At 47.4% G+C, this 16,458-nt stretch overlaps 1 protein-coding gene across 2 annotated transcripts in view; it reads right to left on the bottom strand.

The window, feature by feature from the left end:
• Positions 1–16,458, bottom strand: part of LOC135811918 (uncharacterized) — a 55,781-nt gene that overhangs the window by 20,813 nt on the left and 18,510 nt on the right. The window contains exons 4-9 of one of the 2 annotated variants that reach the window (XM_065325182.1): positions 15,787–16,176; positions 9,183–9,368; positions 8,376–8,504; positions 6,399–6,566; positions 5,638–5,676; positions 3,016–3,054 (exon numbers count right to left, since the gene is read on the bottom strand). In XM_065325182.1, coding sequence (XP_065181254.1) covers positions 3,016–3,054; positions 5,638–5,676; positions 6,399–6,566; positions 8,376–8,504; positions 9,183–9,368; positions 15,787–16,176 — 951 coding nt within the window. The remainder of the gene's footprint in view (positions 1–3,015; positions 3,055–5,637; positions 5,677–6,398; positions 6,567–8,375; positions 8,505–9,182; positions 9,369–15,786; positions 16,177–16,458) is intronic. The other variant, XM_065325183.1, reaches the window with a different exon arrangement.

Here is a 16,458-nt window from a genome sequence, read left to right as displayed (position 1 = left end):
CACACACATTGTCCCACGTTAGCTGGGTAAACCGTGGCTCACCATGATCAGACGCCTACCAAACTAAACTGGATTCACACACTCGCATAAAGGAAGACTGAAGAGAACAGGGAGACTGAAGGAAGACAGGAAAGAAAATGCCATACCTGGAATCAGCGTTAGTAACCACGGCGGCGGCTGGAGCTATGGCGGAGGGCGAGCCAGGTTTTATCTTCATCTTGGTTGAGCCGGTCACTCAGAGCGGCTAGCTCGGCGTCAGACAAATAACCTCCCTCCTCGTCTTGAATCGTGGTCTTCACATTGTCGATAGCATCGTTTGGCGCGACGTAAAGAGTGATGGTCTAGCCAGGAAGAGTGTTGACGAAAATCTGCATCCCACCACGGAGGCGAAGTACCAAGTGAAGAGTGGGCTCCTGCTTCCGACTGCGTGCTGGCGAAAATCAAACGCTGCTGGTCTTGGGGAATACCCTCCTTGTCTTGGGCAGTAGCCTGCCTGTTGTCGTCCTCATCAGCTTCGCCATCACCACCGGTAGTATACATGTAGGTAGCGGGTCGCTTGGAATCGCCATCGGAGTCTCCAGTGTGTGCCGTGCGGAGAGAAGGGTGACCCACGCTAGCACCACGACTGTGCTGCAGGCTAATAAGCAGGGCCAGGCCCAGGAAGGCAAGAAACATGATTCTCATCTTGATTCGTCGAACGGAGCTCCAGCGGGTTGAGCCATGGGGGGGGGGGGGGGAGTGGGGTCGAATCACGTTGTTTTCTTTAAAAAATACACCGCTGCCACCAATGTAATGGGTAGCCGAGTGGTAGGCGCGGTGCAATTAACAAGAATTAGTTTTATTCTATTTCTCTCAGGTACACACCTGAGATTATTATTAGTGAAAGAAGAAGCGGCAAATAAATAAGTTTCTCTCCGGTGCACACCTGGAGGTTGAATAGCTCGTTATTATCAAAATCTCCTCTAAACAGAAATGCGCAGCAGCTTTAATGCAGCAGACGCCGTACGCTTACATACGGAGATACACTAAATATACATCAGGCAAAGCTCCGTATTAGTTCCGTACTACTTCCGTATTGGTCGGGCAGGGATACTACAATTACCTCTCAGAACATTACGAAGAGCAAGTTATTTTATCGACAAAAAAGGACAATAAAAAAGGAAATTATCGTGTCCGTTCTCGAAGGGAACTCACGACGGCCGCTAACACCCTGTAAACCCTAACGGCACATGCAGCGCCTAATTGTGGGGGACAATAGCACGTGAACAAGGCACAAGTAAACGAATGAAACTTAAGACGCACTAAGGAGTGTCAAATCTACAAAACAAAGTACTCAGACCGGAGAACTTGTCTAGGAGAAAGTGGACACTGGTGCTGTGACACTTTGGAACGAACGCAGAAAGAGAAATCATACCGCAGAGAACAAAACTTGCGACGTTCTTTTATAATATTGCATCCAAATATTTCAGCGTCGACGTCTTCTTGAAGCTCCTCCATGCCATTTGTTTTGCGGTTTCATCCATTGTGTCTTTCTCCCGTAAAAGAGGGTCTTCTGGTCACGCACAGAGCTACAGTGCTTTTAGCAACCTTGAAGATTGGTTATGATGATCTTGTTGATTTAAGTTGGCAACTCTCACCAAGACCGAAATAGTGTACTCTTGCTCAGACTTTAACCAGGGTGCCCGGCTTATGGCTAGCGATGCTCTGCTTCAACATTGTGGCGTACATAGGTCGTTCTCATTGCGCAGAGACGGTCTTTCGCCAGACTTCGCAACTCACGTCTCCTGTGCACATGCTCAGCTACCCATTGGCGGCTGAAGTTCGAAAAATTGGCAGATTCTGCTCCTGAAGCAATAAAATGGGATTTTAGGCCGTTAACCCTTTGCATGCTGAGCCCCTTTTCTCCAATCCACTGGCTTTCCAGCGCACTGACTGTCTTGGTGGAGTATGCACTCACAGCTCCGAACGAAATTTATTCTCATTTCACTCCACCTTGATGGATTTTCATCGTCCTGGGCTCGTTGGAAAGATCAGGACCAAGCAAATCCATCCTGGCAGCTCTCAGCTCTATAGACACATCAGGGCCACTTCCACGTCCTCTCCAAACTACTCCACCGTGCCTCGGAACCGCACAACAACTCAATTTCACATACTTGTTCGGGTTCTTGCCCAAATTCAACCGATGTTCACAATTCAAACTGCGCTGCAAAGCTAAGATCCAAGCGCTTCATTTGATGTCCATCACGCATGCGCCGTGCCAAAGGGAAATCCCCTGGCACGCTCCTCAACAAAAAGAAGTCATGAACAAAAAAATTCGCCTTCACTCTGGGCCGTGATTTCCGTGTTCATCTTGTCGCCGCTCAATGAATTATTATTCTATCGCGAAGAACTTTATATTCGCGAAAGATGAGGTCAAGACCTTTCCAACGGTGTATTGATTGTTGCAATGCGTTAATGTTTGACGAAGTTACGAAAGTTTGTACACTGGTCTATGCATTTTATCTGGTGGGATGATCTCCTCCTCCCCCCCCCCCCCTCCCCCAATGCTTTAGGAGGTCTATTTTGCCTTTGATATTTGCACGGTGGTGGCGTTTCTACGGATGCTGAAAATCCTTTTAACCGAGTTCCCACCGAACCGCGTATTAAATACAAAACTTGCATGAAGCATGCGAAAAGAAGTAACAAATGTTTCCAGTTTTCAGACATTATCCTCTAAGGTGAAACCAGCGAGAGGGGAGCGCCACTCCGGACGCTTTGGGCATTCGCAGTGTGAAATAATATACGAAATCGACTGCGGCAGCCCAGCCTGGAAGAAGGTGTTCTCGGTTTTGGCCCGCTGTCCTCGACCAATACTTAATTAAAGAAAGGATCACAATAACGTTACACGAAAGACTTGGCTAGACGCCGATTTTACCGCATCCTTTCGACCACCAGAACCCTTCAACGATCAAGGCACTAAGGTATGGAGTCTTATTTGATGTGTACTTGATTTGCAGGTGTAGGCATACCACTTACTTCCGGAAGTCGTGCTGTATTTCCCAGTTGTTGGAAGTGCTGAAATAACATAATCGCAGGCATACACACATAATTTTGACACATGGCCACCAGCACATACTAATCTACATGATGCCTTCAATTGTATCAGAGTTGCTAGGTCATTAAAACCGTTGGTTTCTTGCTTCATACAGTGCAATCCAACACTGGCTCTCTGTTTTCAGCGCGACTAACACCTTTCGAACTCCAGACTGCGGTATAAGTATCGCTTGTGCAAATGCACACCGAACGCTGAGGACCATTGGTAAAACATGCGTTTGTCGTGCTTGAAACAAAGTGTCACTGTATGATTGTACAGTACTTTAGTATCCCTAATGGTGTTAAACATCTACCTTCACTGATGAGCTATGTATTAGCGAAACAGCTGTCTGAAGGAGTTTATCCATATCGTCCTCTCAGTGGTGATGGTTGTTTGAATGAGGGTCTAGTCGGCTAAAGAGCGCAGTGTAATGGTGCAGATGACTCTTCATTTTCTTCAATTGCCAAGACCTCTGTCACACTCTGTAACACTAGTGATGTTTAGGCTAGAAAATCACTACTGACAGTTTAAACGGCAGTGCTCTGTGAGTACAAGTTTCACACGCCTACTGAAGTTCAACGGATGAGGGTTAGTTTCACTAGCCTACTCAAGCTCAACGGACGAGAGGTAGTTTCACTAGCCTGCTCAAGTTCAACGGATGAGTAGTAGTTTCACTAGCCTACTCAAGTTCAACGGATGAGGGGTTGTGTGGGATGAGTGGCGAGTCAGTCAAATGAGATTCAAGTAATAATGTCGTATGTTTTGATATTTTTGCTGGACATTTCTCAGGAGAGATGGCGAATGCTAAGCATCTTCTCCTAGTCTAGAGAAACCATTTCGTAGGCTACATTCCGCCTTGGGAAATCGTGGCAGTGGTGGTGAGGTTTAAGGAGCTCTGCCGACCTAGGGTCTCGACTTCATAGCCACCTAGACGCACCAAGAGTGGGTGGGGGAGGGAGAGCAAGAGAGAGTTGGAGAGAGAGCGAGCGAGCGAGAGAGAGAGGGAGAGAGAGAGAGCGAGAGAGGGAGAGAGAGAGAGAGGGGTAGAGAGAGAGAGAGAGAGAGAGAGAGAGAGAGAGAGGGGGGGGGGGAGAGGGAGAGAGAGGGGGAGGGAGGGAGAGAGGGGTTGCGAAATTGTTCAAGTAAAATAAAAGGAGCATTGAAAATATACTATGATTAGTGAGGTGACTGCAGCCTCAGCTATTTGGCAGGAGTGTGTGGTGAAAATGTCACTCAAATCCATCAAGAGACACCAACGTTTCGGTCGATTGAATGCCATATGAAATTAACGACCATGCTTAAGGTGAATCCTTAAGGTTAATACGTTAGTGTACCCGGACCCCTACTCTTTATATATTTTATTTTATTGGAAATACAGCCCTACAAAGAGACATGTGGAGACAAACACAAAAACAAGACACAGGGGATGTAGAGACGACGTGCCGATGTACAGGGAGCAACTCGACCGACCAGGGGCCTCGGCGTGAGCGTTGCAACCTGTTGTTGTAGAAGTTTATTTAACGTCGCACCACAAACAGGCGATTCCTTTGATACATGTGGACGACAGAAGGAATGAGAGAGAGAGGGGGGAGGGGGACAGAACAACGGAGAGAGGAAGGGTAGAAATAAATAAGCAATCAACCTCAGGGCTACAACAAAGCAAAAACGGAATGGGAACATACTATATACAAAATAGCTTCATACATATATTGCAAAACACGTTTACTATTCTTCAGTCCGCTAAACCACAGAAACACACTAGCCGAAAAGCATTTAAATGGAGCCATGATGCGCTTTCAGCCGGGCACAGAACTGAAGGTTGCTGGGCTCGGAACGGAGATCAGACGGGAGCAGGTTACACAGGACTGCGCTAATAACCTGCATGGTCGCTCGACCCGCGTCACCGGGCCAAAATGGTACTCGAACGAGGCGATGTGCTACTCCCCGAGTGCGGTCACCAGTAACTCTCACGAAGAAGCTGGTGAAGAGGGAGCTAGCTCGGGTGAACAGGCAAAGAAGGACAAAGATGAGGAGTTTAATGTTAAACATGTCCTCCAGGGTGGTGAGGCGGAGCTGTTCAAAGATCGGGCTCGTGCGCGACCACGGTGGCAGACCGAAGAAGCCGCCGATAGGGCACAACCTGGCATCGAAAAAAGGGGGTTGCACGGTCAAGTAGCAAAATAATACTTTGGTGCGAGAAAGGGGTGCTAATCCCATGTAAGGTGATTACGTCACTATACCCGCCTGCTTATAAGGTGATTACGTCATTGTACCCGGATGCCTATAAGGTGATTATGTCATTGTACCCGCACGCCTGTAAGGTAAGTACGTTATTGTATCCTTACGCATATAAGGTAAATACGGCACCAGGGAGTCCCAAGCCATATGCCGTGTGCAAACGCAGTGTAAACATCTAATGAACACATTTACTATCCCCCCCCCCCCCCCCACCCATGCAAGAACAAGAGTGGACCACGGGACTCTCGGTTTTGACCAATGGCACTCAACCACACAGGCTTTGTGTTTCAGTGGATGTGTGCTTGATTTACAGGCAAATCACCTACCGATGGCAGTCGGGTTGTATACGTCAGTTGTTCGGCGAGCTGAACACATGTTTACAGGCACGCACGCATAGAACACAGCGTATCAGAGTTAACCCTAGAACTACGGGAGGCATCATGATTATGATGCACTTACAAAATCATTTCAAACTGGGATTGCCATGATATGGGGTGTTATAATCTCCCCACATTTTGCGACTTCTACTTGTTATTTATGTTGTTAGTGGCAGTGAGCTGTATCTCCAAAATCTGAGTACAGTTCTGAAGTGCCAGCGGGTGCTACCTAGACCTACCCCACATGATATGACATACAATGTACTACAGGTATCAATAAAGTGGGCGAATTTGGCTTAGAACCACACGTGAGTAATGTAAAGAGGAATACGTTTGGGAGCAAGGAGATGGGGACCATGAAGGATGTAATTTGTATATGGGCCACAACCAGCTAAAACATGTCTTAGAGTGAAAGTTTTCAAATTTTGTTTTCACTTTGACGTTACGGAATGGCAAATAAATAAGGCGGCCACACATCTGACTGCAAATCTCCATGACCAGCTCACCAGATCAAGGTGTGGGTCGTCCTCACTCAGTAGATACAGAATCGAGCTAGTTGTATTCCCGGTGCCGAAGGACGCGCTCAACACCCCTGCATGGCAACTTCCCAAATAACCCTGAGGCGAAGTAGATACTGTGGTAATTATGCTGGCAGAAGTTAAGAAGTTAAAAAGTAAGATAAAGAAGAATTTGTCATCATGTTCCCAAACCTTGGCAAGTTGGTAGTGTAGTCAATGTTCCATCAGCTTGGCAAATCACTGTACTTGGCATTGAGATATTGCCATAACCAGACATACATGATGCAGTGATGCTTGTGCCAATAGTGCTCCTGGGTAAAGTCGTCGCTGTTGTCGAGCTTAACTCTGGACAATGTGTTGCTGTGCACAGAACAAAAATATAACACACAAAGTAGATCATTGCATACTGACAGACAACACTGAAGATGAACTCCTATGTTAACTGAGTGAGCTGTATGTTGATCCACATTCTTATGATCGTATAACAACTCAGATACCATATTGACGGCCCTCTGTGAAATTAAAACACCTGAACTAGACAGCGTACATTCGAATGGGTATATGTACTTGGTCCGCCCAGTTAAAATTGCCGCTTATCTTCTAACTTGATTTTTTGGTGTTCTGCCTGTGCCACACGGCATGGAACCACCGATTCACCATCCGAACATAACCATTGACCATTGCATTCGACGACATGGCAGCACAAACCATCACAGAAGTTGCGATCGGTTCGTTTGAGTCTTTTTGACGGAGCTGCCGCCGACGAACACTTCCGTCAGCGCAAGAAAACACTGCAACCTCCGCTCGAGTCCGTAAAATAGGTCAGGAGGTTCGCATTTCAGAGCGAGGGACAATACAGTTTCTGTCTACTTCCAGCTGTCTGATGGCAAGGATTGTTTACCCCGGGGAGGTATAGAAAAGCTGAAAAAGCGCTTCGCGAGCTTGAATTTCATTGCTTGCACAGTACAGCGCCTAGTGAAGGGCTATCACCAGCAAATCGCTGACGAAGAAACTGCAGCTCATGTCGATATCTCCAGAAAGTGAGACCAATCCGGCGGACACATTTTGAAGCTCACAGAGGACAGGCCAAAGGAGCTAATCAAAGAAAGCACCAAGTCCTGAGAGAAACACTCGTGCAAAGGACGTTCAGGAAACTAGCCGAAAAGCCGGGTGCACGGCGTTGTAGGTGCAGTGCGCACAGGCCACAGGTGCTACATCAAGCGGAAGCTATCACTGCGCTGCATGTACAAGCACCAGCGGCTCGCGTGGGTACGGGTGCTGATCAGCAAGTACGACAAGCGCAAGAGGCGATTTGAAAAAAGGACACTGATATGGCGTTGCCTTTTTGTCTCAAACAAAGACGCATTATTGCGATGAACGGGGATAACACTTACAGTCAACATGCGGGCAGTCTCACTCAGCTTCTGATGGGAAGGTGACAGGCACGCACTGCCTTTGAGCGTGATTCGAGACGAGGAGAAGTGGAACAAGCTATGAAACGACCCGTGCAGCAGCTGTCCGGATCGTACATTTTGAGCTCTTCCTCCAGCGACGATAGTGGCGAGGAGGATGTGTAACTTGCTTGAATTTTCGACTGAGTTGCTTACTGACATGTAAATAATCATGTATATAGTGCTTTGTGATCGTGGCTTGCTTCAAATATTCGTATTTCTTTCCTGAGACAAGTGTAAAGATAAGCACCAATTTTAACTGGGCGGACCAAGTATATAGCTATTATAACCTACTGAGGATCTGCATGACTGAAGTAAGTTCACAGTAGTAAAGCGATGTTTAGTCACAAAATGGGAAGATTAATCTACTTCCAGGCATGCCATGAGGCAATTGGCTTCCGCTACTCCACAACAAACGTCGACATCGACATCCGTGGACGCCCGCTTTCTGTAAACACCGTAGCATGTGCTGTAGCATATTTTTTAGAAGGAAGACTTTGAAACTAGAAGTAGCAACTTCGGCGTTATTAGTCATGAAGTTGGTTGTTCCAACTAGGAACTAGGTTTGCCGAGTGGAAGGTGCGACTTGCTCCTCGTGTGCTCCGGATGGCAGTCGTGAGTCAGTCAAGTTTCAAGTTCGGCAAGAAGCGTGTGTCCTAGTTGGAACAAACAACTTCAGGAAGAATCCGGTTTACGTTATATACAGCAATGCACTTACGTTGACATTCACCCATGGTCCATTGGAAGTTTTGTCTACAAGTACAGTTGACAGTTGCCATTGCCACTCCCACTGCCGGTAGATGATTACAATCCACCACATTAGTGTCATTGCATAGCAACATGCAACCTGGAGTGGAGAAATGAAAAAAAGTCTTATAATACCTTCGGCCCCTGTGAGGACGGGCTTCGGCTTGAGGTGATATCCTCCGTCAAATTCTCCAACCCCACCAGGACTTGAACCCGGGACCTGAGCAGCACTCTATCCATCTTTTAAAAGCCTTTATCAGCCGGTGTGTACATTAATGCGTTCGACGCACCCACTTGGGGAACTTCAAATGATCGTAACTCTGTCCAAAATCGCTCTATTTCAACGATACAAATATCCAGGTCCAAGGGAGAACTCTCAGCCGTCAATAGAAAAATACGCGACGAGCTACGACCAGCAGATTCAGAGATAAATCACTTGCAAAACAACCCGCGATAGCGGCAATTGTCACACATTGAAGACGACTCCAACCGATATCAGTTATTCTTTCTTTAGACCTTTCGCTGACTGGATCAACTATAATTTTATTGGTTGAGTAGAACTGAAGTTGCAATCTGAAGAAAGTGAAATGTGCAGATTTTGGAAAATTTCATTGTGGCTGGTACAAGGACCATCGGACCAAGCCTAACCTAGAGGCGTTGACAGGTTTCCAATCCAAAGGCCAAATGTGAATGTTTGTTTGCATGTAAGACACACTGGGTATTCCTTTAATATTTAGATGTGCACGTATAACTGGTATGCTTTGAGATACAGACTTACTCTCACACATTGGTGGACTTGGTTGCCATCTTCCATTGCCCTGGCATGTAGACTGGGTTATTTCCATACTATTGTTGGACAGAAAACCTGTTCTGCACTCAATGGATACTGGAGTACCTGGTTGTGTGTCGAATCTGGCAATAGGTTTGTAGTTGAAGTTACTGTTATTCAGATCTGGACATAGCGCTAGACACGAAGAGGCATAATTCAGGGCGGTTACTCAGAATACGTGAAAATCTCAACGATACAAGTCTTGCTATGTTTCAATACCATTAAAAGCAGACAATATCTAGTTAGCCCGGTCTCACAAGTGTACACCAGAGTTGTGCAGCTTGTCTTCTGCTGAAAACCAAATATTCACATTATATCAACAGGTCAAAGAGTGTAACTCGGAGTCATAACTCGTAACATTTGTCCTTCTTCTTTTCACAATTAGGACAAAGAATGGGTGACATTTGACGCAAGCGGGAATAAGAACAACAACCACCCCCGACATGACTGTGAACAATAATTATCTGGAATGGGAGAGCTTGCGTTCATGTACTGGAAAGCATCCATGTTTGTATGTAATATACTTGGGTACATGCCATAGAGAGGATTCTTTTTAACAGAATGCACCTCCTACTGATAGACCATAACAAAGAGAGGAGAAGAAGAAGACAAAAGAAAATAATGATCGAGAGAATAAAGGAGAAAGACAGACAATGTGATCACGATCATCATGGTAAGTAAGTATATAGAGCAGTAAGGTCTTTGGGCTGTGTAAATTAGCCTCGAAGTCTAGCTCAAGTGCTGTACAATGTCATGCAAGGTGATGATTCTGAGTTGCTGCAGGAGCATACCACGGCAAACGAAATTGCAATAATATTGGCAGTTGGTGCAGTGCCAGAGGTCGCCCCAGTGTCCTCCTTATATCCTTGGGTTAATTATAGGCCTGGCCATATGTGCCACGGGTCATGGTAAATGTCTCCATAGGGTTTGTAAATTTGTCAAGTGTTGATTTTTGTGTATTGATTTTCTATAGAACTATCCACTGCGCAAGCTACTGGCTCTGTACTCAACACACAACACTTGAGTACCTCAGTATATACTGGGGATAGCTGACCAATACACTTGACCTTAAACTCCATTTCTTTTCAAGAATCTAACGTTTCATTTTACTAATAATTTACTCCAAGAACTTCAGCACATGAGATGTAGCTCATGATCGATGTTTCCTGGTTCGAGTCCTGGTGGTAATAGTCTAATTTGTTTTCCGACGTTCCCGTTTTCATTTCCCTGAAACCAATGGATAATGTATTCTTTGTATGATCGACGGCGTTTGTGAGGCAGATGCACAGGTAAGGGCGCAACATACACATCTCCGTTTGTGAAAGTGAAAGACTTTAATCACGTGGTGTGCAGCCAGCTGATGACGTGTGGGTGTAATGACGTCGAAACTACTGATTGAGATGCAAAAAAATCCAGAGCTGTGCAAGAAACGACAGCGAAATGGCATTGGGATGAAATTTAGAAATATTTCTTTCAACACGAGGCCCGACCTATGGCGATTCCCTGCGCTCTGGAGCAGGCTTTGTGGCTCCCACGGAGTTGAGCGTGGCCTCATTCTCTTGGCAGCGGACAGAGCGTTTCAAAGAGCCCTAGACTGTCAAAATCAAGCAAACAGAACGTAAGTTATGATGGAAATGGTGGAGTGAACTGCAATTGCGCATTTTCACGCGTTCAGTGGCACCTCAAAGGGTTAAGAGAGCATCAAAGGCGTCAAAGGATGGTTGCCCTGGTCTTCAGGGATGCTGGCGTGGCTAAGCGGTGCTGCCCTAAGAACTCTTCTAAGGTGAGGTAATGTTGGCTTGATGGAGTTTTGTTCGTTGCTTGTTCTTGTACGCTGTGCCGTGGCTCGTTTGTAGACCCAAAAATCGTGCCAATATTGGGCCAATATTGAGGGGTATGCCAATTTCATGGTTCCCTTCAAAAGATTTTGCGTGGGCTTTGAAATGTCGATCTACACCCCAAAGCAAACCTACCTGCAAAATTTTAGCGAAATCTGAGAGATCGACTTGCACATATGTTCTGGTTTTCTCAGACATGCTCTCTTAATTAACCTAAATACTGTGGGTCTCCAAATGACAGCGAGAATACAATGCCTGGATTTTGAGTGCACATCGTTTGATGTTCCATCACACTGTCGGTTCTACTTCACATAATATTGAAAAGCCTTCGCTCACAGAAGAGCTATTGCAGACAGACTTATGACGATCTCAGACTCATCAAGGAAATCGATAATTGTCAACCACATTAAACCTGGAAAACAGCTTCAACACGATACTGAGATGCTAGACATCGGTCACACCCCCTATTTCATTGTTCTTCGCTCAACCGCAACCAATGTTTTTGGAGGATATGAGAATGTCTCCTGAAACGGCGCTGAACATGATGTCACAAATTCCTTGGCCTTGAGGATTAAGGTGAAAAGTATCTGTCCAAGGCACACACGTTCTAAGTATGAATGTGTAACAGGTTTAATCAAACTTGAAAAGTAAGAGGCCTGGTTGAGCGCGCCTCGACCAGTTATATGCAAAATGTGATAGTATACATGTGGCAATGGCGCCAATGAAGGTGCTAATAGACAGGCGTAAGACGCATGAGGTGCGAGGGAGTGTAAAGTTATAGAGAACAGGGGAAAACTGTTACATCATCCCCCTCCTATGGAGAGGAAGGAGCTTATAACCCAAATGCTCAAGTGGAATAGAGTACAATAAGCGCAAACACGTGCGAGACGAAAAAAGGCTTCGCACTGAAGTAACACAATAAGACGACTGAAACTCCATGCAAATAAAGTGTAATAAGCTCAACAAATGTGTAAGATGAAACTAGAAGTTCAACTGCAAAACTCAGCGGGCAGAAGCCAAGGTTTTGTACTTCTGAAGTGGAACAATGTCATTACCAGATTCATCCAACAAATAATGTTCAGGCTCCCAAGTGGCATCAGAGTAGCCTTGCCACTTGACTAGGTACTGAAGCTGATTCTGCCGGCGGCGGTGACTGAGAATGTTCTCCACCACATAGCGGGCATGACCATCAAGGTCCGTGATAGGCGGAGGCGTAGGCTGTCTCCTATTAGGAATAGCGTTCTTCTCGTAGGCACGGAGTGCCGACACATTAAATACCGGGTGACAGCGGCTGGTATGAGGCAACTTGAGCTTGTAGGCATTCGGGCCGACCACATGGGTTATAGGAAAGGGGCCAAACCACTTGGGGCGTAATTTATGGGATGGTCGGTCCCGAGCTTCAGGAGTCAGGAGGAAATCCCGGTAGACCATTACCAAATCTCCCACCTTCAGCTTTCCCTCGGCCCTTGTCCGATCTGCATAGAAGGCCTGACGAGCTTGAGCTGCCACTAGCGCATCTTGTGAGATCTTGACCGCGTCTTGTCTTGCTTGCAACCAATCAGCTGAATCTCTGCCTCCCTGAATAGGGTTGAGGAAGTCGGGTGGTGCTTTGGCTCAATGAATCCCTTCTCAAGTAATTCTGACAGCTGTGGAAGCTCATTCGGCAGCTCGTCTGGAAATAAATCCTGGTACCTCTTGAGCAGGTTCTGGATGTCTTGTTGCTCTGATTCCTGGAGTTGTGGCCCGGAACGATTCTCCTCGTTTGCAGCAGTGACCCATGCAAGAAACCCCTCGGCTCCACTCCTCAGGGCATGACGAGCTTGTCGGCCACTGATAAACATGCTTTCCACAGATGGCCGGTCGGCTGTCGGCGGGTTAGCTGAAGGCAATTTGGCAACAAAGGGCTCACCGTCCAACTGAACTTCGTTCGTACGGAAGTTGATGCTGGGGTTGTTCCTTGTAAGCCACGGCTTGCCAAGAATAGCGTCGTAGCGAGTCAGGGGGTACACAGTAAAGTGCTGTTCCTCACTGAAGCCCCCGACTGTCACCCTTAGCGTGCGTGTGGAAATCTGCGGGACCTCGCTGGTCGAGCCGTCCGCCAATGTTACGCTCAGCACTGCTGAGCTTGCATCCGTGTCAAGATGATGCTTTCGAACAAAACTGTCTGCAATGAAGTCATGCGTCGAACCGGAATCTATCAGCATCACTGCACGGCGACCGCCGATCTTTCCCTGTATGCGCAGTAGGTCGTGTTCAGGTTCATTGCCGACGCTGACGTTGCTGACATGACACCTTTCTGCAACGGGACAATTTCCTACAGCTATGGGTGTCTCCGGCTCCGTAGGTTCCTGGAGAGCAACGTCTTCAACCTCCAGAGCTCCGAACCGGTTAGCGACTGGTACCGGCGTGGGTGCTTGGGTCGTCGCCAGTAAGCGCACCCCCTTTCTTACTGGCGACCAGCGTTTGGGTAGCGCTGTCCACCCTCAGTACAGTCTTTAGCGAGGTGGCCTGGCTTCCTGCAAGCAAAGCAGTGTCCCATTGCTCGCAGTTGGACACGCTCTTGGTCCGTCAGCTTGCGGAGGCCCTGAGTCTGACCACGGAAGCTGGGCACGGAACGCGACTCTCTACTGGCTGGTGGCCCCGACGCCGGTGGCCCTGACGACTGCTCCACGGTGTTTGCTGCCATGACAGCTTGCTCCAGGGTACGTGGATGCTCACGCATGACCTGTCGCTGGATGTGCGGCACTAGACCCCTGACGAACAGCAGCGCTCTGGTGTGGTGGTCGATTTCCGGCACTTGCAGGCTGAGGCGAGTGAAAGCAGCAATGTATGCGTCCAGCGACCCGCGCTGCGCTGCGGAAATTAGTCCCATACGCGATGTTTCCTCGTTGTGCCGTGGTCCGTACACATCGCCAAGTGCCGCTTTCAGAGCAGGCCAGTCGGAAAACACTTGGTTAGCTTCCAATGCCGCTATCAACCAAAGACGAGCGTTTCCAGTCAAAAATCCTGCCGCGTAGTCGACCCTCTGTGCCGCATTTGGGAGCGCCAACGACCGTAGGGCCATGTCCATTGCAAACGTCCATTCTTTGAATGTAGCGGAATCTCCTCCAAACACAGGCGGCTCTTTCGTAAGGCGGGGTGTTGGCTCCCACGGTTCCGAGTTCGGATGTATCGTTCGGTTTCCTTGGCTAACGCGCTGAGCGGTCTTGATATCGTTTATCAGCCGAACGACGAGTACGAGGAGCGTAAGCAGAGCGACCAGAACACCTGCCAAAAGCAGAGTAGGAACCATCCTCTGCTACCAGTGTAACAGGTTTAATCAAACTTGAAAAGTAAGAGGCCTGGTTGAGCGCGCCTCGACCAGTTATATGCAAAATGTGATAGTATACATGTGGCAATGGCGCCAATGAAGGTGCTAATAGACAGGCGTAAGACGCATGAGGTGCGAGGGAGTGTAAAGTTATAGAGAACAGGGGAAAACTGTTACAGAATGTTTTTATCTCTTCCTGATTAATAAAATTGTGGTAAAGACACACCTAACAACATGGCAGTAAACACACGCCTGCCCACACACACTATCTAAGCTGCAAAGTTCTGGCACAGAGCTCTCCTTCTCACCACCACCACCACCACCATCAGTTCGCGCCTGGCGCCTTGTCTAGATTGCGACGTACCTTTCGTCCCCACTGGACTCATACGTCGCAATCAAGCTATGTTGTTGCTGTGTAATCTTCTATGTGCAATAAGCTACTTGATGTACCAGCCTGCTATGTCGGACACCGCCAACCATGCATCGACTAGGCGCCAGGCGCGAACTGATGGTGGTGGTGGTGGTGGTGGTGGTGGTGGTGGTGGTGGTGGTGGTGGTGGTGGTGGTGGTGGTGGTGGTGGTGGTGGTGGTGGTGGTGGTGGTGGTGGTGGTGGTGGTGGTGGTGGTGGTGGTGGTGGTGGTGGTGGTGGTGGTGGTGGTGGTGGTGGTGGTGGTGGTGGTGGTGGTGGTGTCGGTGGTGGTGGTGGTGGTGGTGGTGGTGGTGGTGGTGGTGGTGGTGGTGGTGGTGGTGGTGGTGGTGGTGGTGGTGGTGGTGAGAAGGAGAGCTCTGTGCCAGAACTTTGCAGCTTAGAGAGCGTGTGTGGGCAGGCGTGTGTTTACCGCCATACTGCCAGGTGTGTCTTTACCACCATATTATCAACCATAAGTACAGCTGCAGTGGTGTCTTCAGTTTCATTCTTCTTCCTACTTTGAAAAACTTTTCAGAGAGATTGAAGTTCTTGGATCCCACTACAAGGGTGATTTCTGCTAACATCTAGGTATTTCTATTACCGAATCCCCTTGATAATTTAACGGAGTTGCCGTCCTTTGTACAAACAAGGCAAAGCCCAGTGTCTGCAGGCTGTTCTTTTTACTTTTGTAGCTTGACCCAATTGATAGGAGAGGCGGTATTGATTTCGTACGTGTATTACCAAACTAAATAGATACTTCGAAGTAGGTGCCCAACATTCTGACCAAGTTGCTCGTAATCTTTCAGCACTAGAGAATATGTTACCTACTTCAGTAAATTGTATGTACTACAACCGTCATGAGGAAATCATGTGTTTTGGATGGCATGAATGAGTTTGTCAACTGCATTCTACTGTGACAGTGATATCTCAAGTTTTCAGTGCCCTCATCACACTTGTTATGCATTCAAACCAAATAATTCTGAACAAATACAAACCTCGGATAGTGACAGAGGCAGTGGTAGGTATTGGCTTGGAAGCATTTACACATCTGTCAATTACACTTTGTGGACGTGCAGGAGTAGAATCATTTGCATCACAATCAAAGTTTGTAGTATACAATGTTGTACAGGTTACAGTGAAGGTAACACCTGATGTATCACTTTCTGTATACACAATCTGAGCATCATTCTGCTGGAAGCTGAAAGTTGAGTTCACCATATTCGTATGTGTCACCGCCTGTATCATCTGTGTGTCCAGAGTTAATGTTGAGTTCCAAGATGAGTTGAGAGGAAAGTTTCCACTTGACACGCATGGTATGGTGTGAGTATCACCCGTGTTGGTCAATGTCAGTGGTGTAGGGGATGGTCCTGACTGAACCTGTTGAGCTGTACAAAAAGGACACAGGGAAACAGTAATGAAATGTATGAAAAGACTGTCCAGGTCAGCACAGTCTATGATGCACCCAAGAAAACCAAATACACAACTGGTCGTGCAGTGACGGGTAAAGCCGCTTCCAGTACGATAAACGAATGTTTGCAGAAGTAGCCCCAGCCAGTGGTGTATACAGATGGGTTGAGGTCGCCTGAAAAACGCCTCTCCGAGACAAAGGACTTTGTAGGGCAGAAACCTTGATCAATAAATAGTGGAAGATAGTATTACAAGTAAGT

The sequence above is a fragment of the Sycon ciliatum genome, chromosome 3 (assembly GCF_964019385.1).
Source record: "Sycon ciliatum chromosome 3, ocSycCili1.1, whole genome shotgun sequence".
Taxonomy (NCBI): Eukaryota; Metazoa; Porifera; class Calcarea; order Leucosolenida; family Sycettidae; genus Sycon; species Sycon ciliatum.
Note: the sequence above shows the minus strand (reverse complement) of the source record. Positions and strands in the feature narration are given on the sequence as shown.